This window comes from Echinops telfairi, unplaced genomic scaffold (genome assembly GCF_000313985.2).
Source record: "Echinops telfairi isolate 266 unplaced genomic scaffold, ASM31398v2 ScPeMD7_7400;HRSCAF=8409, whole genome shotgun sequence".
Lineage (NCBI taxonomy): Eukaryota > Metazoa > Chordata > Mammalia > Afrosoricida > Tenrecidae > Echinops > Echinops telfairi.
The window spans coordinates 43101671-43129209 of NW_022111300.1; the positions used below are offsets into that span (position 1 = coordinate 43101671).

At 42.0% G+C, this 27539-nt stretch overlaps 1 protein-coding gene across 2 annotated transcripts in view; it reads left to right on the forward strand.

The window, feature by feature from the left end:
• The window catches only part of WDR7 (WD repeat domain 7), a 349883-nt gene that overhangs the window by 102338 nt on the left and 220006 nt on the right, over window positions 1-27539 (forward strand). Inside the window, exons 17-19 of one of the 2 annotated variants that reach the window (XM_004703006.2) lie at window positions 6783-6881; window positions 9870-9988; window positions 11968-12091. In XM_004703006.2, coding sequence (XP_004703063.1) covers window positions 6783-6881; window positions 9870-9988; window positions 11968-12091 — 342 coding nt within the window. The remainder of the gene's footprint in view (window positions 1-6782; window positions 6882-9869; window positions 9989-11967; window positions 12092-27539) is intronic. The other variant, XM_004703007.2, reaches the window with a different exon arrangement.

A 27539-nucleotide genomic window follows, 5' to 3' on the forward strand; every position in this document is an offset into this window, starting at 1 on the left:
CTGTTGACAGCAATAGAAAGGCCCCACTTTCTCCCTTGAAACAGCTGGTGGTTTCAGCTGTGGACCTTGTGGTTAACCAGCATGTAGCCACAATGCCACTAGAGCTCCTTAGAATCAAATATGCATATGCTTTATGTATTTTGACTTTAAAAAAACTGTATGGCATTTGTTTAAGGTAACAAGGCATAGGAATTAACAATTACCATTTCATTACAACAGATACTTGTCTATTATTCATGCATATGAATATCCTCAATCTCAGCTGAGAGTGAGTAACATACTTTAGGATAGCATTATGAGTCCACTTTCTATTTGAATATTGAAATCAATATGTGGTGTAATTATTTCTTCAACAAAAAAATGTTAAGTACTTTTTGTCTCTAAGCACTCTTGGGGCCGAGAAGGGTTAGTGAGATGTATACTTTCTTCAGTAATTTATATATCCATGTGTGTCTAGTAGATAATACAGGAGCATAAATAGTCAGTGGAGAGTGGGACGTGCTAAGGGATGCTGACCGAGAGCTCTGGTCCAACCTTTGAGAGCACTAAACGCGCACTATTGCTGTTAAGTGATGTTGCGTCAATCTCAGCTCATAGAGATCCAATGTGATCGAGCATAGCCGTCTACACGCTCATCTTTCTGGGAGCAGATCTCCATGCCTGCCTCTCCTGCAGAACTGCTAGGTGGGTTTGGAGTCTCTAAGTAGATTCGAACCACTGACCATTTGGTTCCTAGGCAAGTGCTTAACGTTTGCCCCAGCAGGGCTGGCTCCTCCGAGTATTGTATAGAGCATTATATACATTCATTTTTATGCTCTAACTTTTTTACATTGTTTTCGTTTAAACATTTTCCTCTTTCCTTATCTTTTCTTCTCCCAACTCCCCCTGCAGTGCAAGTTTACTTGGAATCCATTCAAGGTGGACTACAAACATGAATGTGCTCTTTTCCGATAACCTGTCAGTTATCGGTTGGTTAATACTTGTTCAGCTGCAAAGTAGACTTCAGCTAGAGATCGGACCTTTGGACATTGGAGTGTTTAGCTCATGTAATTTTCCATAAACAACACCAGAGCCTTTTATTGGAAACTAATTTCTTAAGAGGTTTATTTTATTTAATGGCGCATTCTTTAATTCTGTGCTTGTTGATAATGAACATTTACTGTCAGTTATGTACTTTGGAGGATGGAGACATTTATTTATTCAGTGTTCGCGTTTGCAGTTTATGGAACATCTCACTTGAGAAAGGAATCGGAAATGCCAGCCAGATCTTTGTTCATGGTCATCGAGCCGGACATCTAGCAGTGGCTCCTGGGCGCTTGCACTTTCTGCGTCCTGTTCTTGACTTGGCCAGTCATTTCGTGGCACAGTTCTTTGGTCTGTGCCGCCGGTGCTTGCTTTGATTGGAACCATGTTTTTTGTTTTTTTTAAATAATCATTTTATTAGGGGCTCATACAACTCATCACAATCTGTACATACGTCATCTGTGTCCAGCACTTTAGTACATATGTTGACTTCATCATTCTTACGACATCCACTTTCCACTTGAGTCCCTGGTTTCAGCTCATTTTTCCCTTGCCCTCCCCGCTCCCCCCGAACCCCCGATAATTTATAATTTATTATTATTTTATCATATCTTACCCCATCCCACGTCTCCCTCACCCACTTCTCCTCTGTCCGTCCCCCAGGGGGAAGGCCACATGTAGACCTTGTCCTCTGTTCCCCCTTTTTCCCTCTCCTTCCCTCCACCCTCCTGCCATCACCACTCTCTCCACTGGTCTTGGGGGGTTCATCTGTCCTGGGTTCACTGTATTTCCAGTGGAACCATGTTTTAAATGTCTCTTTGGCTGTACCTTTACCTAGTGTTAGATTCTAGAATAGTTTCAACCTAGTTATTTAAACTAGTCTGAGGTAATCATCATCAGCTTATCCCAGGAATCATTTATATTATTTTATCTCAGGAATCATTTATGTAAATAGACTAATAGTTTCTCACTAGTCTTTTTTAGGATCTATAACAACAAACATGTCTTAACCTGGAATCTACATGTCAGCTTCATGTTTAAATCTGAGGACCCTTTACACTCTTCTTTGTTTGAATTTGTTTGAATTTATGGGCTTTTTTTCTTTTTAAGTTTGCCTACAACCCATCACCTGAGCCCTGGCAGTAAAGTGGGTTACGTGCAGGATCTGTAGTTTGAAGCTGTCAGCTGCCTACAAGAGAAGGAATTCTTTACCCCCTGCAGGATGTCATCTCGGCGAGCCCCAGGGGTAGTTCTGCTTTGTCCTGCAACGTGGCTGTGAGTCAGAATCGACTCGAAGGCATTGACTTTGGCTTTGTAACTCATCTGTTTGGGAGCTCAGAAAGTGGGGACAGTTTTCTGTTTGGTTGACTGATTTATCACAGGTACTCACCGCAGTGGCCCAGAAGTAGACGGAGCTCTGTAAATACTAGCTGGATGGATGGGCCTATAGATAGCCTCTCTTGATGCTATCACTGAGACTATACCGGCTGACAAAACAGATCCCTGCTCTCACAATTTATGTCTAGTGGAGGAGACCTGAAGAGGGCAATTTAACACTCAACACGTTCAAAGCAGGGTCTGTGCCTTTGTGTGTTTTTTGAGTAGCCTCCATGCACCTAAATCAAGGCGTCCTGGGGGCATAGTGGCCCGTGAGTTGAGCTACTGACTCGGAGGTTAAGAATTCGAAACACCAGCTCTTCCTTGGAGAAAGATGAGAGTTTCTACTTCTGGGTTACAGTCTTGGAAACTGACGGGCAGTTCTCCCCTGTCACTATGATTCAGAATCGACTCGATGGCAACAAGTTTGGTGTTCTGATTTATGCCCAATTCAAGTTTGTGTATGTAGTACATGTGTTGTCTGTTATTATAACAACTTCTATCCACATGATTCCTTGGCATAGGGAAGCTAATTCACTTATTTTAGATGTTAGGAGAGAAGATCCCTGGGTGGTGCACATAGTTAAGGCCTCCACTACTCGCTGGAAGGTTGTTGGTTCAGATACACCAAGCAGCACCTGGGAAGACGGGCCTCACAAGGGCTGCTGAAAGGTCCCAGCCTTGGAAGCCCTGTGGAGCCCTCTCTTCTGCACTCCAGGAGGCCACATCAGTGCAACAGCAACTCACAACAACAATAGTAATGAGGGAACCTTTTACGGAAGTTTATTTGGGTTTTTTACCCCCCACTCTGTGGCTGGAGAAAGGATAAAAACTGTGATCACATTTGTACTTATTCCAATCCTGATATAATCCAGTGTTTCCCTATGTTTCCAACATCATCTGCAGTTTACATTAGCAATGCTGCCACAAGGCATGTTTGTCTGTTTATCAGAATGCCGTCCTGCATGGTTTGAACCAGCCTGCCTTCAGTTGTCTAGAACTTTGTGCTGCCCTGTTGTCATTAGCACTCTTTTCTCGTGTTTTAGGAATATCTTTTATCTCCAATCATGTTTGCCGCACATTCCTGAATGTTAGATATTGTTCCATATGTAAACGAAAGGGCCTAGGTTATTAATGAACCTTTCACGTAATATGATTTTTTTATATTTTGTATCTCATGAATCAAGGATTTACGTAGCACATACCATTCACATTTCTATTTTCCTCTTATTCCCCACAACAACTCATCTTAACAAGTTTAACTAAATCACCAGAACCGTGGAAGTGACCTTTGCAGGAATTTGTTAATGACATGCATTGTGTTAGCAAATATATAATATGAAGTTCTACAAAAACTCCACATTTGTGTGAGTAGTTTATTTGAAATTGACACAATAATCTTTGTTGTTGTCCTTTTGGTCGCTCAGTTTCCAAGTCAAAATACATGAACATTTATTGATAGGGCATCTGGTTAGTGTTTTCTGTGTTGTTTCTTGCAACATTACTTCCAACTTTAACAATTTTATTTGTTATCTTTACCGTCGTTATAGTTGCAGTTCAGGAATAAAAATATCTTAACAGCCGCCCTGAGCCAGAGGACCCTGGAGTGGCCCCGGAAACCCGCCGAGGGGAGGTGGGCTTTCCCATTGTAGGGTTCTTGAGACAAGCTGGCCATGAGGTAGAAAGGTGCAGTAAAGAGACAAGGAACGAAGACCCCTGGAAACAGAAAGTGATAGTGGTTGTATTCCTCGGTGAACATATTATCCTTGCTCTGTACACAGAAAAAATGGTTGACACGACAAATGTTTACCGTGTGTGTATACACATATCTTATATACATCTTACCATAGTTATTAAAAGGCAGAATACTGATATTCTCAAGCTTGTAAGATGTTGAAAAACTACTATTTTGAAAACTTACTATATTGTGTAATTTTTTTCATGAAGACACTGAAAGATACCCTTCATCAAAGCGAGGAGCAAACCCAGGGAAAAAAAAGACAGGATACTGCGCAGCTCAGCCCCTGCACAGCACACTGGGCGGGGTTTGCAGGCAGTGGTGGGGGAAAGTTCCTGGGTGGCAGCCGTGCGCATCGGGGCAGGGGGTGATGCTTCGAGGAAACAGGAAGCTGCCTTGTGGAAATCATTCAGAGGCTGTGGAAAGACTGAGGAAGAAGAAGAATGTACAGGGGAACTGCAGGTTTTTAAAAAGATCGTTTTTAAATTCAGAAAAGAACCCCACAAGTTGTCTAAGTGATTTTAGTAAGCCACTTGGGTCAACACTGAACAGAATTTGTATGGAGGAAAGATCAACATGTTATGTTGATATAAAAGGTATGATAAAACTTTTGAAAAGTTGGTGGTAAGGGAAAGCTTGATGGTGAGGAGATGGTGGCTGCTGGAAGCTACACTATTATCTTCCACAATACTGGTAGAGACCAGTAGCTCATCTCTAAATGTGCTAAGTCATGTTAGGATATTATTAATAGCTTATTAATAATGTGGTAGTAAATGCTAGAAGAAAGAACTAAAATTTGTTTTATTTTGAAAACGGTTGCCCCTCAGGAACCAGATTCTGTACTGTTGGACTTATAAGTCTGTGTGCATGCACCATTGCCCTGTTGAATGTGGGCCCAACTTGTGGTGGATGACCTGTGCTTCTATTGGCCATAATAAAGTATTCTGAATTAAAGTAGAAAGCTGTCTTGCATAGGAGCACACACAGTCTGTCAGGCCTATCTTGTAGATGGATGTAAGGGTTTCGTTTCTCAAATACACATAGGACCCGGCATGAAGGCAGTTTTGTCTTTATCCGGGATCAGTGCATTGGTGCTACCGGACTACATTGTCCTGGGGAGCCACTTGCTCAATATTTTTGGTGGCATGGAAATGTATTCCTCATCACCAATGCCTACCAGCTTTGTCCATGGGTCGGGGAGTATGTGCGTATTATAGGCCTGCAATGACTAGATTTGTAATTCATGGTGCATATGATGTGAGATAGAAAGTGAAAATTAAATTACTGGATGGAATGTAGGAACATGTGGTGTTTCTTGCAAGCTGACTTGACTATGGAGGTGTTAGATCCTGTGATAGATTCTAGGGAGCAGCTCTGTTTCTGGTGTAACATTAGGAAATGCGTGTGGTTTTCCCAGGAACCAGACACAGGGAAGCGAAGGAAATGTCCACAGATTCAAGTGTCGGGTTTACAAGATGTGCTTTCTTCCCGTCGGCGGCACTGGATTTTTCCCTCTGTTTACTTTCGGTGGACGTCTTTGAATCCTTCTGTTTGCCTCCCACGTGCCGGATTGACGTTATGACGCACTCGTGTGGAAATGATGAAAAAGTTGTCCTCGTGCAGCTGGTCTATGGCGACAAAAGGACTTCCCTGCATGAAAGCCAAACATCATTCAGGAGACAAAGCTTAATCTGTTCAGGAGTCCAAACCTATTGCTGCTCAATGACAGAAGAAAGGAGGGGGATTAATTTGAAGATGCTTGTGCATGACATATGGTAATTTCTCCATAGGAAGGAAGTGTCAAATGGTGACCTCTAAATCTTCGCATTGACCTCTAGTTGCAGAATGTGTGTGCCATAAGGTCCTTTGGCCTTTTCATATGATAATTCAAGCTGAAACATTTTCTTAGCAGCATAACTTGTTTTTTTATTTAGGGGTGGGGTGGGGTTGTTTGATAAGAAGTAGATGATGTTTAGAATAGGAAGTATTTGCAGCAGAAATGTATACATTTGTGAATTCCAAAGAATGATGCTATCAATGGTAACAATTCTAATGAGAACTGAGCAAATAATGTCTGTTCTTGACAAATGGGTATATTTCCATATTCTCGATAAGCTGGTATATTTTAAATGTACTTTTTATAAAATGAACGGGGGAACTCGAAATCCTTTCTGCAAATAACTCAAGTTTATTTGCACAGAATTTTAGAAAATAATTTTTTTTTAAAAAGAAAAACTTTAGAAACACAACTGACCAGGTGAAAGCCTACCTTTTAATTAGAGGATGCATTTTTTAAAAATTCAAGTTACATTTTGCTAATTCTAAATAATGTGCATTGTTGTATTTTTCTTGCCACTTGATTTTGTTTAAGTTATGTTCTGCATCAGTCTCATGTCATTCAGCGATCGTGTTAAATAGATTTGCTTCAAAGGAAATTTGAAACTCTGTTTTAATTGCTGTTCACTAATGTCTATCATTTCCTGGCCATAGCCACACCCCTCCAATGAGAAACACCCCTTTCAGTTCTGCATTCCCCATACTTTGCCGGTTTTGGTTTTCATTCCTCACTAATACTGAACTGTTTTTCAGAAACTGCTGTGCCTCAATTCTCTCCTCTTTATTTCTCCTATTTTCCCTCTGCAAGTCGCGGCACCTGTCGTTTCTGCTCGGTCTGATGCCGACCACTCTGGCTCTGCCCCTGCCTCTACTCCTGCTTTCCATACCTGTTTCTTAGTAAATGAAGGTATTCTCTCTCCACTTTCTAACAACTTTCTTTCGATCGGTGCTTGATTCTAATGTGACAGGATCTTTTTACCTGACTTGTACATTCATCTGCTTGGTTCTATTTAAGATCCTAAAGGGCCCCGTTTTATAACATTTTTTGCTCATGTTGATGAGAAGGGGCAGTTGGTTAGACAATGTAATGTTAGAAACTGTGCTTCCTGTCGTCCAGAGCAGTGGTTGAAAAGTGCTGAGATGCTCCTTCGTGGTGTGATGCGGTTCCCACCAGGTGGGTGGGTTTGCAGGATGATGCTCACCACGGCATCTCAGGTGTTAGAACCGTGAAGTTTAATTTACGTGTGTCGCTTGAGACACACACACCCTCCTCTCTTTATGCACCTCTGTGTCTCACTGAACAGGGGACATTGAGAAGCCTCTTCGATGCACACCTTAAAGACCCTCAGATTGATGGCTGGCACCAGTGATCCTATACCACTGGGAATTCACATATTTATCCTCCTGGCTGAGGCATTTCCATTTGTAAAATATACTGAAGCTGCCTTACCACCCCTGTGGAATTACGAGAATGGCATACGAGAATGTTTGTGCATGTCCAAGAATACGGGATCTAAAACCTATTCCCCAAGAGGCATCCCAGATTAGTTATATAGCTGGAAAGCTTCGTGGACCCAGTGGGGTTCGAACTATATCCAGTCTCCGTCTTCATTGCCTTCTCAGTCACCACACGTTTGTTTCATGTGAAAGGGAAGGCATTTCCAAAATCTCAAGTAATCCAGCCTGACTGACTCCTCCCTGGAACGTCCGGTCAACAGTCCATTGGAATGGGAAGGGCGGCCCTGTCTGTGAAGGACAGACCGGCAGGTTCTGCTCCTTTGGAAAGAACGCCAGGGAGCTGTAAGATGCACCTTCATTGTCTGTTTCCCCACATAGGCCTGAACTAAGGTTTGTACGGTGAGACTGAACCTCTGAAAATACATAAGAGTGTATTTGTGAAGCTAATATGAAAAAGACAGTCGCTTGTTAATTTCAAAATAAGTTATTAGACTCGGGGCCTTAAGGAGCATCATTATTGTGTGAAATTCAGCTCATGAAGGGAAAGATTGTATTCTACAAGAGGGAGAAGAAAAAGAGGGGGGTGGGTAAGGTAGGGCAAGCTCCTGGGGAGCTTGATAAGTAGCTTAAATACAAAATTATCTGAAATGTAACCCCCCTCCCCTGCTTCATAATAAGAAGAATTTCTAAAAATCTCATAAATATTTTTCGTAATCTTACGATATATTAAGATACTTTCTAAAATTATTAAATTAAGAAAAATTATTTAATTTATGTGTTGAAGGCCTCTGTTGAAGACAAATTATAAATTTAAAATATGTGCACTGAAAGGATACATTTCTTGACAGGTAATTTGTCCATCTGTCTGTCTACCTGTCTGCCTCCTCCTTTTCTTTTTAAAAATCCCAAGGCTCATTTTGAGGTCACTTTTTGGAGGGTGGGATATAGGGTTTTTTATGATGTTTTAGAAGATTGTGGTTTAGATTATTTCCAAACATTGACTTTTTAAAATTGTGAAATCACAGATAAATCACCCAGCGGTGGTAGTAGAAATGTTTGTGTTCACTCTTGATTACTGCCCTTTAAATGCTATCCCCAGGATTTTTTGGTAATTATTGCAGGGGTTAAGAAGCCCTGCTTGCCTACCAGGTCTCACATTTGGCTGCTAACTACAAGGCCAGCAGTTTGATTCTATTCTGTTGCTTTTTATCCTTAATTTTGCGTGCCACTGTGCTATTTTCTTAAAGGTTATCTCTTGGTTCTAAGTTTAATGCACATTTTGGGGCAATAATCTCAGGGAGTGGTCCTCAGTTTTGTCCGCAGTTTATCTGACCTTTTATTTTTTTAAATAAGAAATTGAGTTCTCAATATTTTCCTCTGACTCTATTGGGACCAACAGTTGTGAACACAGAATGGTCTCTGGTGTGTGCGGGCACCATTTGCTCTTGCAGTCCCGGGGTGGGTGAGCTGGTGGCTCGTGGCGGTGTCGCTCAGTTCATCCTGGCTCATCGCGACCCCACCCACAGGATGCCACAGTGCCCAGGCCAGCACCCTCCGTAGAATGATTGTTGTGTTTGAACCGATGGCACAGACGTACGTAAATTCAGTTCCCTTCTTGCGGTGTCGAGATGGCTGCTCCGAGACTTGAGAAGCCCCCAGGGGCTCCCCTCTTCTCCAGGAGGGAGATCAGGCATGATGGTTGTGAACTGTGTCACACCAGTTGACTGAGTTGTCCCAGGAGACTATGCCCATAGATTCTAAAACCCCGAAAACTGAGTTTGGAAGTTGTTTGGTTATGTCTGAGGATGTGCCTGTACCTGCATGTTTGTGTTTATACATTCTTATGAGTCAGATGACAGTGAGGTTTTTTTGAAATTATATATAGATGGCTGTCTGCACTTCTGTACACATCTATGCCAACCGTATACCAGTTTGCATGTAATCATATATGCTCATATGCTCGTTGTAATTTTGGTTGTGCTCACTACATCCACATTTGGTGCCTGTTTTCCTATCACCAAAAAATAACCAATCTTTGATGTGTAAAGTGCACTTTTTCACGCCACCCCTACTATGTGCTTATTTCTGTTTTCCCTTTCTTGATCTATGTTTTTGTTGTTGTTTTTAAGAAGGGATCTTTAGAAATAGATTTTTTGAAATCGATTTAGGTAGAAATGGATTTTTGTTAGCTTTAAGACTTTGAGGGTTCCTATAGGGATCAGCTGCATGACTTGGGTGAACACTTTTAGTATAATTCTTTGTGCAAAATGCCTAATGATAAATTAAAATTGCATATAACATAATATAGTGGAACTATCTTTCCCCCCTCCCCTGTGGGTATCTACATTAAACAAAACAAAATAAAAACAGCCTTTGAATTAGGGAATGCCAGAATGTTTACAGTATTTGAAACATATTATTTGTCTTTTGGTAACAGGATGGAGTCAGTTGGCTGCTATGCACTGTGTCATGCTACCGGACCTGCTGGGATTGGAGAGATTCAGGCCTCCACTTCTAGAGATGCTGGCGCGGAGATGGCAAGACCGATGCTTAGAGGTAATGGCAAGATGCAACAGAGAATAAAAGTATTAAATGTAAATTCTTAAAGTTTCAGAAGAAATGTAAATTTCAGAAAAGCCTGGTTAGTTTCACCTAATTAAACTAGCATCTGTTTACTGCATGGTAGAAAATATGGATTAGTGGTTCTTTGGTTTTCTTTTGTATTTTATTTTTCTTACGTTGATCCAGTGGAGGTGGGTCTTAAGTATTTGTTTCTGTGCACACTGCACACATGCTCGCACCCACATGTATTCACACATACCTCTACCCATCTCCTCCCCACTGTCACACAAGCAGATGTAATTACGTCAGTCAAATTCTAAGTGAATATGGCAAGCACTGTGCTATAGTAGGAGGAGGAGGCCTTTGAGTTTAGCAGCGACCTGGGTTTAAATATCAGTTCCTCGAATGATTAACTCTGTGAGCCTTGACAATTGACTTAGCCTCTTTGAGGCTCATTTGTAAAGCAGGGATAATCATATATTCCTCACGGGATTGCTTTCTGAATCAAATAAGACAATGCAAGTAACACAGTGAGACGGAGCCTCGCATGTGGCAGGAGCTCAGTCACTGGTAGCTATTATTTTGTGTTAAACTCTTTATGCGGTACTCGATATTGCTGGGAATATAATGCCCAGGGACGTGGCAATAGCGAGGTTTTCCTTAGTATTGCTCCTGGCCTAAATGGTATCCATTTATGCCATTTAAGTTCTTTAAATTTACCAAACATAAATGTTCATTATTCTGGTAAATTAGAAAAATAACGTCCGTAATGACACCTTCCCCAGTCTCTTTTACCTTAGTTGCAAGTAAAAGTAAGCATTCTGAAATTCTGTAGTTTTGCATTGGATAATATTTTATTAACCCCCCCAAATCAGTTGTAATTAAACAGCTTTTTACTCAGCCTTGTGCTCAGCTTTCTGCTGAACTATCTTTCCTATGAAAAATAGTTAATAAATTGATCAGTCAATCACTCGATTACAAACTGGCTTCTTTTATCTCATGCTTCTGACACACACAAAAGTCAGATAAACCTGTAAAATATAAATTGAAAGAAAAGTGGATGTGATTTATAATTTTTTTCTCTCTGTAAAAAAGATTATGCCATTCATTTAATATGAATATGTTCATTTGTTGAAAACAAATGATCTAAGCAACTGTTAGGTATGCATATATAAAGTGTGGACTATCTGTTTAGCATATATCATTTTAATGTTTCAATAGATAAGGCTAACATGTATACTAGATAAAAAATTCACTAGACATGGCTAAAAGAGAAAGCAAGTTGCATAGTTCCAACAATGATTTGACCAGACTGTTTATGTGGAAATTTAAAATGAAAAAAAAAATGCTTTATTAAAGTACAAGAATGTCCTAAAAGATTTGGAAAATGAACTTTTAAGGAGAGATCCGATTGACTTTTCAAATAGTTTTGTCCAATGGAGTTAAAATATTTTTCTGAGCACATGAACTAAAATGTTTTTGATGATTTTCTATTATCCAGTTTGTTCCACTTGTCTAGTACACAGTCCCTGAGTTACACACTTCTGACATGTGCACAACACTCATAAAGCCTGCTGTGTTAAAAATCCCAGGGTTTCGTGGTGCTTTGTAACGACGAATGTGTGCTACTTTGAAACAGAGCATCAAACCTTTATTATTACCGTGTCATTATGCTAAAGACATTTAAGTATCTCAAAGTGTTTCTTTTGGGTTTTTAGTTCACAGAATAAAAAATGCACTATATAGTAAGATGGAAATTTGACTAACATTAAATATGAACCATGCTTAACTGTTCCTTCTTAGTACACATTTCAACTTAAACACAGGCTTAGGAACAGAACTTGTTCACAATAAAATGGTGCTTCTATGTGTACTAGGCTTGATTCCTTCGGGGCTTCCAGATTTCTGGTAAAGCCCCGATGCCTCACAACGCATGTGCCCTCTTTGCGTACATCTGGCTGTGTCTCTCTTAGGTCCGGGAAGCTGCACAGGCCCTGCTTCTAGCAGAACTGAGAAGAATCGAGCAAGTGGGACGGAAGGAAACCATCGATGCCTGGGCTCCCTATTTACCGCAGTATATGGACCACGTCATATCACGTAAGCATTCCCAGGCTTCCCTGTGCAGCCCTGCTTGGCCGAGCATGAGGTCAGGCAGGCCCAGACTCCGGTGATGGGATTTCATTCTGATGACTCTTGTCAACTGGTTCTGATGTAAGTCCAACACATCTTTTTTTTTTTTTTTGGTGGTGGTTAAGAATTTCCTTATTATCAGTTTCTTTATAAATCTGATCTTTACGTTCCTGGGGGATTGAAAGCAATATGAACTCAGAGTACAATGACATCAGCAGATTGCATACTGCAGCACTGGAGGTAGTACATAAGACTAATGATAAGCCATTTGAAAAAAAGATGGTTGACAGTGTGGTTTGTTGTGCCTAGAAGACGTCTAAAGTTGAGGACTAGCTGTAGTTGACCTTATTGTGTAAACAACAGATCCTCCAATTGTTTTTGTACACTTCTGAATCCCTACAGCTGACAGTTTGATAAGGAACCAAAGGTCATTTAGTTTCATAATATTCATTAACAGATTTATAAAACAAACTCCTATATCCCCTACCGTCTTTAACACTAGCTACTGTTTCTGCCCGCTGCACTGTATACTAATGGTGTTCACGTGTCAAATACTGAGCTGATGATACGCCAGTGTGAACACGATAGTACATTCAAAAGAGTTGCTACTGGTGCTCCAGTGTATACATGCGTGGGCTTATTGCAAACAAAGCATGTCCCTGTGATCAGGGGAAGGCTGCTGACAGGTTTTCTCAGTAACACACTGGTCTTAGCCTCGTTAGGTTGCCTGCAACAAAGATCCAATCAAAACAATGGCTTCTGACTTTTTGGGCCAATCATGTTCAAGGTGGAAAAGGTTTTCATGACCATTTCTTTGGGATTTTAAAGGGATAGTTTTAATAGATTTTCTTGAATGACGCAGGATGACCAGGAGGGCTTATTATGAAGAACCTTTAAGAAAACTGTAAACCTCACTGGTGAGGAAAAAGCCATACCAAGGGATTGTTTTTCCACCACAACAACTTATCTTCCCCATTCTTTGAGGCTAGCAAAGGCTGTCCCAGAAGAATTTCATTGGGAAACCTTCCACCTTCTACCTGGAGCCCTCATCTGGCCCCTTCAGATTTCTTACTGTGCCCTAAACTCAGAAAATATTTAAAAGGAACACAATTTGAATCTCTCAAATGCCAAGACTGATGTTTTGATGTGAGGTAAATGAAAGAACAAAGAAGTCTTTGGGGAACAATAAGACCAATCCTCTTCCAGTGGAAGTTGTGAATTTTGAAATCTTGAAAAATAAAGATCTGGTAGAGTCAGATTAGTGTCCTATTGAAAAAAAGGAAAATTAGCAAGGGTTTTGATCAACAGACCTTTCAAAAGAATAAATGTTAATAGATTGGAAAATACCTTGGGGAAAATTATTAATGTTTTTGAATATTGTTTTGCAAAAATGGCATCCTTTGCAATCACGCTTTAAGTCAAATATTCATTGAAAGAAAGTTATATTATCTATCTATCTATCTATCTATCTATCTATCTATCTATCAGATACAGCATACATCACCCTTAGTTCATTTGATTCATTCTTTGTTTGCCCAACAACAATAAAGAGTTCTTCTAGGAGGCAAAGGGCATTTATAGAGGTCTAAACAAAGACGTGTACATATGTAAATATATTTATATACCATGACGGGGAAATGGATGTATGTGCATATATTTACAGGTTTGGTATTAAGGTAACAGATGAGTCTCCACTCGAGTACTCCTTCAACAATGCAAGAATGCTTTGTTCTATTAAACTGGCATTCCATGATGCACCTTCCCGACACGGTCGTTGAAGACAAAGCAGGTGCATAAGCAAATGTGGTGAAGAAAGCTGATGGTGCCCAGCTACCAAAAGATAAAGCATCTAGGGTCTTAAAGACTTGAAGGTAAACAAGCAGCCATCTAGCTTAGAAGCAACAAATCCCACATGGAAGAAACACACCAGCCTCTGTGATCATGAGGTGTCAAAGGGATCAGGTACCAGGCATCAAAGAACAATAAGTCATATCAAGGAGAGAATGAGTAAGATTCCAGGTGAAGGTATAATATAGCCACCAATGTCCCCCTGAAGTAATGAAGTAATTCTGTATGTTCGTGTACTTGCTCAAAGTACTGAGGTCTAGCAAAGGCCCAGAGAAGAGGCAATATAAGTAGGACAGTGGTAGGAGATGCCATTTGTTGACCTCTTTCTCTGTGTCCTAGTTTAGACTGATTCTGTGACTTGCATTATATAATCACAACAACCCTGTGAAATCAGCAATATGATCACTCCCCTTTTTTGGAAGATGCGGTAACCAAGACCAAGAAAGATGAAAAACGTTCTGAAGCTTCCTCAGTTACTAAGTGACTGACTGTCACACTGTTGCTTTCACCACTATTGAGTCTGTCTTGCATCCTTGACCCTCAGATGGGGATAGGGCAGGGGTGGGGATACAAGCAGATTCTTGTCTTAATTGGCACGGTTTTCAAACAGTGCCCTTTCCAGCCACATAAAATGTAGCGTCAACAAAGGGACAGAGAAACAGCTTAGAAAATTTGTCTTTTATAAAGTCCCATTATAGTTTGAATTCTCTTAAGTCAGGTTGTGTTCTTAAGTCAGATTTTAACTTTTCCGTTCAGTAATTAAAGACTTTGATATTTAGGTAGAGTATCATGGCGCGCTTTGTAAGTTAACTGAAGAGTGGTTCATTAAAATTCTTAATCCTGTCACTCCCTCCTATTGTATTTTCCTGGAAAAGAATAGAAAAGCAAACCTGAACTCTCCGTGTCACTAAGCCACCACATGCTAACAACCCTGATATAATTGTAGTCATCTAGTCCAGAATCCTTACCCTGACTGAGTGTAAAATTAGTTTTAGTTTGCTTTAGTGGGAGCTTTCTAATTTCATAAAAGGATGTCAAGCCAAAGGAGCGGGGCTTCTGAGCGTGTGAAAGAGAAGAAAGCAGACAACAAATGAGGAGTGACCACACAGGGCTGTTGAACAGATTTGCTGGCCTAAGGGGTCAAAGGGTATGGAGCCAGCTGGTGGACCATCCACACCTGCCATCCACATGCTTGTAGTAAAATCGCCTCTGCCATTGTCATTCATGTTTGAGGAGTTGATTATTGTAGCTAGTTGTAGCACAAAGCGTCATTTAAATTTTCTTTTAAAGCTTCATTTTAAAACCTACTTGCAGTTTAGGAATCTTTTATATCACTGAAGCAGACAAAATACAACCTGGTAGTTTTGTAGCACTCCTCAGATATTTTCTCACAATTTCATCATTCCAGGCATTAAAAAATACCCAGTATTTGTCTAAGCACTCGTATGGGCAGTTCTTAATCTAGGACTAAGTTTTGTGCTAGGAGACTGTTTTGTCTGAAATTTAGAAAAATACCAAACGTACCTGAAGCACTGTTATAATGGAGGATGGTCTATGTTAGCCCTTCGCCTTAGAGCTCTGGAGTCTGAGGCTTAGAGCAGGTAGGGCATGTCCCTGGGTTCAAGGTCAGCGAGTGTGTGAGCTCTGCCTGAGGTGGGGACTCCAGTGCTTTCCTTGGGGCTGCGGCTTCCGTTGCACAGTGGGCCCGAGGAGGAGACCAGACGCTCCCAGCCCCATGAAAAACCACGGCCAGACTCTTCTCCTCTCACCCAGTCTCATTCCTGATGTGCATCCTCTCTCTGGCTTCCCGTTGCCAACTCACAATTGGGCAGGCTGGTTATTTATCATGATTAATTAGAGGGTGGGTTCTGAGAGAGAGAAGAGTGTGTTGGGGGGAGGGGGGAATGGGAATGACCAGGAAAGAGGAGTTCGGGAACGGTTTCCTTTCCCCTTTATCTGGATCCACCTTTGCCAGAGCTTCTTGCCTGAAGCCGTGCTGCATGATCCTGCTGAAGGACTGAGAACCACAGGGCCCTCCTTCTCTCCCCCATGCTGGCCAAACTTTCCCAGATGTCACTACCCCCTGCTTCCATATTGCCTGCCTCGGTCCCTGGCTTGTGGAGAGGATTCCCTGAGGGACGTGTGCACATCATGCCACACAGCGCAGAGCCCACCTTCAGCATGAGGGTCCTGACTCTTTTCCTGTCCTGTGCTCACATCTACGGTTTCGATCTCCTCACCACCGCAGGCTTCACTTGAATGTCTGTTGTCCAAGGCTCTGGGAGTAGACGGGAGATGGCTAGGAGGAACAAGAACCAAAAGCCACCTTTCACTGACAAGCCGTGCACACATTTTCATTACAGCCAAGCCCTCCTTGAGCGATAGCCGAAGCTTGCTTCAGTGGGTGGAGCTCTGTCCTAGATCCATTAGCCAGCCTTGTTTCACCCCTTCTAAATGCAGTCAGTCAGCAAAGTTGTGGTGCCTAATTTCTGGTAGAAATGTGTTGTTTGGGCATTGTGATTCCTGTTCTGAAGGGAACTGGCCTTGAATTAACAAGGTGTTGCATACAATCTGTTTTTGAAACTCATTTTATTGGGGGCTCTTACAGCTATTAGAACAATCCAAATTTCATTTGTATCAATCACCTTTGTGCATATGTCATTGTTGTCATCGTCATCATCATCATCTTCAAAGCATTTCTTTTCTACCTGAGCCCTTGATATCAGCTCCTCTTTTTTCCCTCCCCCCACCCTGCCACCCTCATGAACCCTTGATAGGTTATACATTTTTGTTATTTTCATCTCTTGCACTGTCCGCTGTCTCCTTTCACCCACATTTCTGTTGTTCACCTCCCCCCCGCCCCCCACACGCATGGGGAGGGGATGTTATACGTCAATCATTGCAATGGTTCTCCCTTTTCTCCCCCTTCTGCCCCCACATTCCCCCTACCCTGTTGGTATCGCTACCCCCCATTATTGTTCCTGAGGGGTTAATCTGTCCAGGTTTCCTTGTGCTGAGAGCTCTTATATGTACCAATGTACATGCTCCAGTCTAGCCGGGTTTGTAAGATAGAACTGGGGTCATGATAGTGTGTGTGTGGGGGTGGGTGGGGGGTGGCATTAAAGAACTAGAGGAATGTTGTGTGTTTTGTCAGTGCTATACTGCACCCTGCCTGGCTCATCCCCTCCTTGTGACCCTTCTGTGAGGGGATGTCCATTTGTCTACAGATGGACTTGGGGTCTCCACTCCGACCCCCCTCATTTTCATTGATATGATTATTTGTTTTGGATCTCTGGTTGTGTACATTCTTGTAATGCCATTGTTAGGTGCCATTCAGTTGATTCTGCCTCATAGAGACCCTTGTTCAACCCAGCAGAACACTGCCTGGCCTGCACCATGCTCAGTCATCCTACTGAGCCCTTTGTTGCACACACGGTCTGTGCATCTCCTTCTTGTGGAGGGCTTTCTTCTTTTTCACTTTATTAAGCTCGTTGTCTTTCTCTTGGGGGCTGGTTCTTCCTGAGGACATGTCCAAAGCATGTGAGGCAAAGTCTCCCCAAACTTGCTTCGAAGGAGCATTCTGATTATACTTCTTCCAGGACACATTTGTTCATTCTTGTAGTCTGTGGTCTGCACGCATAGGAGGCAATTGAAAATACCTTGACTTGGGAAGCCTGCACCTTAGTCCTCAACGTGGCACCTTTGCTCTTCAACACTTCAGAGAATTGTTGAGCCACAGATTTGTCCCATGCAGGTTGTCATTTGATTTCTTGACTAAAGCTTCCACGGGCGCTAGTTTGGATCCCAGTTCAAAGAACTGCTGATGACGTCAATTTTGTCTCCATTTATCTGGGGTCCGTCCAATTGTCAGTATTTTTGTTTCTTTTCTGTTGAGGTATGATTCATACCGAAGGCTGTATCCTTTGATCTTCATCGGGAACTGCTTCAAATCTGCTTTACTTCGTGCAAAGCAAAGTTGTATCATCTGCATATTGCAGATTATTAATGAGCCTTTTTCCGATCCTGGTGCACATTCTTCTTTAGATAATCCAGTTGCTCAGATTCTTTGTCCAGCACCTGAATTGGAGAAGTCTGGGGAAAGGAGAGAACGCTCACACAGGCTTCCTTACTGCAACCCAGCAGCAGGGTCCCCTCGAACCACTGGCATATGTTCAGGTTCTGCATGAACATCGTGAAATGTTATGGAATTTCCATTTTTTTTTGCATTGCTATGCTCAGTTTGTTATGATTCACAGCATCAGATGCCTTTGCATAGTCGGTAAAACGTTGGTACAATCTTTCTGGTAATCTCTGCTTTCAGCCAAGATCCATCTGACATCAACATTCCACATCCTCTTTTGAATCTGGCTTGAATTTCTGGCAGTTCCCTGCCGATGTACTTGTAGTGCTGAGATATAATTATTGTAAATGTTTTCTGAGTCACTATTCCTCAGCATGTATTTGTTATCATTTTTATGTTCCCAAGCACTTAAAAAAATACTATTGATTATTCTTACCAAAGAGGGATTAAAGTCTCCTTTGTGAAGTTCTTGTCTTACAATTTAGATGAAGATAAAATGTTTTAAGTCGTCACAGGTTAATTTTGAAGGGAAGGTGTTTTGTGGAGCCTGATTTTATGTATTTGCTATTTGTGACATTCTGTGTGCAGCGTTTTAATAATTGACTTCTTTCTGAGGTTAAGCACTGCTAGTGTATGAAATGTGCCACACTTGCCCTTCCTTGCGGGCGCCGATGGCTCTGAGGTAAATGCTGATGGTTCTTGATTTCCTTTGGCCTGAGAGGCAGGATGACCTTCCAGGCCACGAGGTCACGAGTGTAATTACTTCTCACACATTCTATTCTGCCTGCTCACCGTGGCTCATCTCCTCCTTTGGTTTTGAGAAACATTAAACACATAAAAGTCCCTGCCATTATATAAATCAAAACCTTTTCTAAAGAGGGTGCGGGTGTAATTTTATGCAGTTATGGCCGATGTATTAATTTGCAAATTTATCACATCAGCTATTGATAGAAGGATGTGTAACGCATCGTGTTTAATACATATTGATGTCATCAGAAAGCACAATCCTTTGTTCTTATCGAGTCCCTGCCTTTTGTGTCCAGGTTACTGGGGTTAGGCTCGTCTGTGTATCCCCCTTGGAAACTGAATGGGATTTCTTTGTTCAGTGAGGGTTTGGGGTTTGACTCTCTCCCGCCACACTGTAGTGTCTGTGTTAAACCTGGACCGAGTCGCTTTTCTGAGGATGACAGTCATGGTCGTTGTGGGCACAAATGTGGATGGACCACCAGTTTTTAAGAAGGTAAGGTGGAGCTCTGTCTTAGACGGAGAGTATATGATTGTACCTGGTAAAAAGCATTTAAATATTCGTGCATTCTTTGGTACGCGGCTCTTTTCAGGGTTGGTTGATGGGGAGGAGGAGAGGGAAAGAACAGGAAGGGCTTCTGATGAGTAGAATTTCAAGGTGGCTCCCTGCCAGAGGCCTTGGAGGACAGAGCGCCCTGCTTCCTTTCTGCTTTCTTGTGTCCTGCTCTCTGTCTTGGGGACTCAGAAGGCCGCCTTCATAGCAGTCATTTCCAGGATAACTGAGGGTTGTATCTTAAGCAGGGGCTCAAATTAAGGGTGAAAAAGTCACATGCGACAATTTGTACTTTAAGATGGAATTACACGTAGCTCTCTGGCTTTTCAGTCGTCTCAGTGACGGGGCTGTTGTCTTGTCCCGCGCTAACTCACGCCGTGCTGTTGAAGTGTGTGGTCCCGTGTTGTATCTGAAAAGAAAGCGCCCAGCAGGTCTGCCTCCTGCATTTCATGTTCTCTTCCTCAGAAATAATGTCCTTTCCTCCTCCTCTTACTAGCTAGTCATGGTCGCCCATGCTTATGGCTGTGGGGCTGGTTTTGTCTCAGCCTGTGCAGCGTCTGCCCTGCTTTCTAATGCTCTGTTTCTGATAGTCTGGGTCTGCAGAATCGAGGTGACTCTGCTTACTCAAGTTAACTACAAAGTAAGCGTAGATTGGCGAAGAATAAGACGCCTCTGACGAAAGAATCCTGGGGCTTTAGTGGATGGGCATCCGTGCTGTCCCCTGGACTGCTTATATGTTGCTGACCAGCTGACTTTTTCTCTGTTCCTTTGTTGCATCCGGGGTGCCCTTTTCTGTGGGGACCAGAATATTCTCGGTAAAATTGGAGAGCAAAAAAAAAAAAAAAATGTAGGAAGCACTGACAACTCTGCTTTTGATGCCTCGCGCTTTAGATGCCTCTTTTGTGAACCATCTGAAGTTGAAGGTCGAGACTGCCTCAGCACGAGCTGTCACAGCTGCCTTAGAAGGTTCACCAAACTATTTGGAAACGTTTGGTTGTGCATTGTGATTAGAAAGGAAGAGTCTTGGATCATGACCGAAAGACATAGGTAAAAGCGACTTCTGTGTAACTCTGTGGGAATTTCTAACATGAGGCAAGAAAGGTTTGTCTGAGACAAACGATATTATGCAAAGCACATTGTGTTTGTGCTGTATCTGTTTGCAGGGCTTCTTGGGGACCTAAGAGATTTGCTTCTCTTTTTTCTCCCAGAGTGTCAGAGCAATGGAGCTTAATTTTAAGCACTCTAGACTGATCATGTACTTAACAGCATTAAACTGTGCTACTTATCTGTACTTGGGCACTAACCTAATGGAATAACAATGAAATTTCTTCTTCATCGGTCACAGCTGTCTAAAGGAAAATCCTTTACTTTCATGGGCTTTGACTTCTCGGAGGTGATATTTAGTATTCTTGTAATTTTTCTTATTATATTCTCTCTACAAGTCTTAGAAATCAATTGGTAGAGCGGTAAGTGAAAATGAATGCATGACTAGATGGGTTGGTTAAGAAGACTTTGCTAACAGGTCAGAAGCAGGAACCCTGTTCTCAAGTGATGCTTGGTGAGGGACTGACTCCTAGGGATGACCCCTGGAGAAGTGGCCATAGGATTGTATTGTCAACAGCCTGGTTGCAGGTTCTCAGTAGGAGACCCAGGACAGTCCCCACTGGGGGACAAAGCGTGGAGTGGAACCTAAGGAAAGAAAACAATGAGCTCTTTGTGTGGCACTGAGGACCTAGGGAATTCCTCAAATGGTGCCACTCACTGCCTGCTTCTCACTTAGGGAAGGTTGATAATCAGCTGATGGTGGTGAAAGAGTTTCTAGAGCTGAGAGTACAGTATTTGAAATAATTTCAGTCATTTTTTTTTCATTTCCCTTTCTTTGTCCCTTTCCTAAGACTCATCCTTTCTCCTCCTCTGAAACACAGACGGCTGCCGCTTCTCCCAGAGTTGCAGTTGGCGGGGAGGCCCCTAGGAGGCATGACTGGCTTGCTCTGAGGTGTCTGTGCACGGAAACCGCCTGCCTTAAGAAGGTGAAGGCAGGGAAGCCTGTCAACCTGTAGCACCTACGGGCGTGTGTTTTAAAATGGTCTTCCAATGGAAATGCGCGATAGACCTGTAGCTGAGGTTCTGGTGGCCTTTGGTATTATAAATGACCCAATATTAGTTGCTATGAAGAGTTTGATATTGATTTGTGCCATTAGTCTCTTGCTGACTTGCTGAAGAACAAAAATTTATAATGCTAATGGAAATAAAGTACTTCACAAAACACTGCAAATGAATACGGGAATACGCCTTTGTAAGAATACAAGTGTTTAGTATGCTTTTAAATACAATTTTTCTTGATTCTACTACAGAAAATTCCAGTTCAGGTATCTAGTGTCCTGTCCAACCTGTGTTTAGAGAGCACATATTGGAGTTGATAACCTTGGCATATTTTAAACCCTACACACTGACAGCGCATAAATCCAATTTTGATTTGGCTGTGAAAAATGTATGCTTTTATTACATTTTCTTTATTTCATTGCCTCTGTGTTGATTGGCTGTTAGACATATTTGCATTGTTTAATGTTTTACTGTAAAGCTTCATGATGGTGTGCCTGTGACAGGCTAGATCTGATCATTTGGAAGGACCACAGTAACTGCAAGAAAATAAAATACAGCTATTTGCTTGCACCATACCTTCATTGAAATAGCTCTGGGTAGTTTTCGTTCTAGTGTTTTAAAATATTGTCCTAAAAGATTTTCTACGACCACTATCTACTTTTATAATGTGGATTTTGATACAAATATGTGTTTTAATATTTATAAGTGGTTTCATCGTGCATGACATTTGCAGACTTGCTTAATATTTTAGCACCTCTAGTACACAAACATAAAGAAAACATTTTTTGTTTTATTGGTTGGAGCGCCTGAATTGACCCCAGCAAGATTGAGATTGATCTGGTTCCTTTCAGCCTGTTAAATGCCAATCCAGTCAGCTGTAACAGTGCTTAGTATTTTTGTAATTTTTTTCTGTACATATTTTTTTCTGTACATACATAGTCATCATTAAACATTATTAAACCAGTTCTGGGAGAGGTTAGGGACAGGGATGTGGAGTGGCTTATTTTTTAGGTATCTCAGACATCAAGTGAAGAAGGCTTTTTCTTTCCCCCGCCTCATGTGGGCTGTGAGCCCTTATTTGGCTGTTCTTCTTGTTCTTTTGTTTGTTTGCTCCCCCCTGATACAAGGATCAGACTTCAGAGCAGATAATACACACTCAGGTCAGCGAGGCTGCACTAGGAATGAATGTCTTGAGGACTAGGTGATGGGTGGAGGTTGAGGGTGGGGGGGTCCTAGATAGTTGTCTTAATCTAAAAAGGCCTGATGCTTTAATAAAATATTTATTTAGAGTTGAAAGTGACTTCAGAATCTCATAGGTAACCTATTTTTGAGGTATACTTGGGGTTCTGAGAGCACCCAAGCTTTTCCTACTGGACATGAATGGGACACCTGGACCCAAGCCTCCTCATTCCACTTCCCCTCGTGGAGATGGGACCCCGAAGGGGTTAATCACAAAAGATGGGTCTCTTCAACCAGAGATCTGGGTTCATTAATTTTAGAGGTTTCAAATCAGAGGAAAATCTTGTTTTTCCCCCTCGTATCTTTCAGAGGATGCATGTGACTGATGTGCTGAATTGGAGCACCGGTTGGGGAGTGCAGTGGGAAGCAGTCAGTCAGAAGGTGTGGCAGCTCGCCCTGCTTCATGGGCATGAGCTGTACCCCCGGTGCGGTGCAGTGCTTCGCGTCTCAACCACAGGGTCTTTCGGTAGAAAGTGAGGGGCTGAATAAGTCTGTGTTTGTACAAACATTTTAGGTAATCACCTCCTATGAAACCAGAGTCTCAATATAAGTAACAGATTAAAAGTATTGTGTTTGTAGGCAGTTTATAGCTTTACTTTTTAGAGAAAAACATGCTTCTTAATTGTGCACCAAACCCTTAGACCAGCGGTTCTCAATTTGTGGGTCGTGACCCCTTTGGGGGTTGAACGACCCTTTCACAGTGGTCACCCGATTCAAAACAGCAGCAAAATGACAGTGATGAAGTTGCAACGAAGACCATTTTGTGGTTGGGTGTCACCACAGCATGAGGAGCTGTATGAAAGGGTCGTGGCGTGAGGAAGGTTGAGAACCACTGCCCTAGACTCTTCTTTTGTCTTTAGCAGTTCTATCTAGCACAATTAAAAATGACTGAACTATCTATTCCCTAACTAGGCCTTCTTGCCCTAACAAATAACTCCCATTCTCCGTCTCTCTCATGCATGTAACACACACACACACCAAGTGATACAGTGGTGCAGGCCAGAGTTAGAGTCAATACAAACTTTCCATTCAGTAGGACAACGACTAACGTTTGTGATCACACAGGACAACTTGCAGTTTTCTCCATAACTCATGGTTCTGTATGACAACCTGGGAAATAGTATATTTTATTTCTCTTGAGGTGGCTGTGTTCTCAAGAGTAGGTGAGCAGAGTGCGAGCCCAACATGAACTCTAAGTGGATTTTCTGCAATTTGCTGTCTCTTGCAAGCACAGAAGCAATTGTGAATATACTACATTAATGGTTAGTATACTGTTATTTAAAATGGGCTAACTTTTCAGACAGTTGGCCAACTGTCTGGTTTTGAAACTTACTTGTTCTTATGAAACTAGAATTGTATAATGTACAATGACATCCATTCAGTCATCTTTTAATAGCCACGATCTGCCTGTCAAACATCTACAGCAATCACCTTTTGTCTCTTCAACTTAATGAATCATCATTGGATGAGGCTAGAGTTGTTACTATGGACAGCCCCCAACCCAGTAAGTGCAGTGACGTGTCTGTGACATGTCCTATGTGGAGGGGCATCGATATTTGGACCTTTTCAAAAAGCATGTTACCTGGGTTTTGATGATTATTTTTCTTTCACACTAAATATTTAAAGACTCGCTCACAAGAGAGTTTGTGTGGGAATGAATGTTCAGCTGAGGACGTCTGTATATACCCACTTCCGCTTTTGATCCTTGGCTGCACAGAGCCCGTGGCCCCGTGGTATGCAGGGATGATCACGGTGACCAACAGAAGAGCCCATTCTGGGCATCTGCCACCACACTTCAGAGGAGGATAGCATCGATGGGTTAGATGTTTGGCTTTTGTCTAAAGCATTTTAAAAAGGCTTCTAACAAAAGCAGCCTAACCTCCTCCCTCTTTCGGTTATTCGAGCCACCCCGTCAGCAGGGATTGGTGAAGAGGAAGGGAGTTGGAGAGAAAATACATCAAATAGGGACTATTTCAAAGGAATTATATGAACATTTCTTACTAATCAGAAAATCTTTTCTCTTACATCTCTCGGACTTCCTGTATAGCACTCTCGGGATCATTTGTTAGATGGTAGGCTTACACGCCAAACATAACTCTGTGGAACAGTATTGGATAAAAGCTATGTTTTCTTTTTTAATTAAAAAAAACCAAGTTTTTAGTTTGGAGTATTTCAAGCGTACAAAAAAGTTACCGCGCAGTTACTAGCTCATGACCAGTCTTACTTCATCTATAGCCCCTCCTCTCCTCCTCCATTATTCTGAAGTAATTCTCAGCAACAATGGACTTTATACATTTTTAAGTTTTATCCTAAATGATAAAAATTTAATACCATTGTAATGCCTATAAAATTAAATTGTATTCATGATTATTATCAGATAACCTCATTGTTTATATTGTTCCAATCATCTGAGAATTGTTTTTTATACTTTTTGAAAATTCAACTTAGAATTCAAATAAAGGTCATGTTTTACAGCTAGTTGACATGGCTCTTGTATCTCTTTAAATGTGTGGGATATCCATCTATTATCTACTTGAACTCTCCCACTCAGTCATATATCTGCTTATCCATCCATCCATGTGTCCGTTCGTCCATCCATCTATCCATCCTTCCCATACACCCACTTACCTCTCATCTCGTTAAATGCTTCTACACTCTTCTCTCTCCCATTCTTTCTCTCTCTTTATTTCATTGTGGAAGAATTGAGCAAGTTTGTACTGTGATCATCTCTGCCCCTCAACTTATTAGAGTGGCAAATCCTGAAACCATCATTCTGTTGCGCCTTATTCATTTATTAGCTGGAATGCCCCTCTAAGATTTTCTTCCTCAAAAGCTATTCGCTACCCTGAGCTCCAGATGAGGAGGGATAGGAGAAACCCATGGGTACTGGTGGTTTATCTTTCCTCTGGAGAGGACCGAAATGCATTCTTTCCTGACGCATTGTAGTTGTCCTCTTCCTCGTGCTCGGTTTGTCCCACGCTTGGTCAGGGGCCTCCTCGGCTGCCCCTGGAATCCTCTTGCTGACCAGTGTTCTCGACTGTGCGTGTCCCGACTCAGACCTGCACCTGCTCGTGGCTCCTCTGAGTGGACAGAGCTCTTTTTCCCAGTCACTGAGGGCCCTCGGGCCTCCCTGCTCGCTGCTGCTTTCTACTGCTGGTAGTTTGGGGCAGCTGCAAACAGACACACTGTTGTGTGGATCATAAAGCAAGTATCATACTCTGGACTTGTATTAGTACATCCCCTTACTTTGTTGTTGTTAGGTGTTGTTGGGTCGGTTTTCCTTCTCTCGTCTGAGTTCATGCTCCGGCCCGCTTGTCAAAGTATAAGGAATCCGTAGTATTTATTCATGTGTGTCCTTTCCTTAAACAGCTGCTCACTATTCACACTTACGGTTTGATTTCTCTCCTCCTTCTTTAATTACACAAACAAATCCGAATCAACCGATAGGTAGCCCCTGAGACCCCTTCCTGCGGCTTTAACCTGAATTTGTAAGGAGAGCTGTCTCCCAGGGGGTTTATTTCACCCCACTTTAGTGCAAAAAGAGGCCCAATGCCTTTGGAGTGAGTTACAAGGTGCACGTGCATTCCCTGAAGGTGATCATGATGCAGAATTTGTTGTGATTAGGGGATGGTTTGATCCTGTCAAAGGGAGCCCAGGTTTACATAATGTCAAAAGGCATTAATTAGGACACTTGTTGAAAATAAGGAGTTCACACCCAAATAAGAGATATTACACCCCAACCCCACAGCCAACGAGTTGCTTCGCCCTCCAGTTGATCCTCTACCGGGTTGCTGTGGCTCTGAACCTTGACTGGAGCAGACAGCCTCGTCTTTCTCCAGAGGAGCTGCTGCTGGGTTTGAAATGCTGGCCTTGCGATGAAATCAGCAGCAGCACCTGAGCTTCTTAGAGCATCACAGGGTTATGAGGAACAGAGGGGGACATCAGATCTGTCCCCAGGATGTGATTTGCAAGATGTGTTTTAAATGAGAAAGCCACTTGAATTTTTACAGTTACTTCAAACCCATCATCTTTGCCTGTTTTTTTGTTTTTTTTTTCCAATTTTCCCTGATTTTAATATGGTCTCTATGAATATATCTCACTTCTCCTAACTTGCAGAGGATAGCTCTGAGAATCATCAGACAAGAGCTGGGCTCTTAAGACTGACACTGGTTAAGTAGGTGACATTTTTTTCAACGTTCCTTATGTAAAAAGTCACTGAATTTCTTTTTTCTTTTGTGCATTTAGGATTTTCAGGTGCTTTGTAGACAGTTTCCTTAACAAATGAGTTGTATAATTTGTCTTTTTGATCAGTAATAAGAATCTATGAAATAGATATCACCCCTGGGGCACATTATGCCACAGCTTCATTTATGACCACTGTATATTTGCATGTGGAACTGCCTCTGGGAATGAATAAGCAACTAAGACAACACTTCACGTTTTCATATGCGATGTTATGTAAGTCTGTCTGCCCTTCGACAGGACTGAACCAACCCCTAATCACAACCAATTCCTCAGTGGCTTTACCTCCTCTCCCTCTCCCTCACTGAATAGCTATTCAATGACGGTAAGCACTGGAGAATACAATGGCACACAAGGTAATCGTGGGCAATCTTGGCTCTTGTCTTCATGGAGTTTAGTCTGTTAGGTGGCCAGGTAATGAAATGGGCAGTAAAGCAATATGATCCAAGTGATTGTGGAGAGAGTGCAGCCCTATGAGACTTTGTCCCCTGGCCAAGGGAAATGGTCTTTATTCAGCTGGGAAACAATCCTAGAACTTGGAAATGACAGTGACTTTAATAAGACTTAATTTGTCATGAGTCTGCATTTCCCTTTCCTGAATTTCC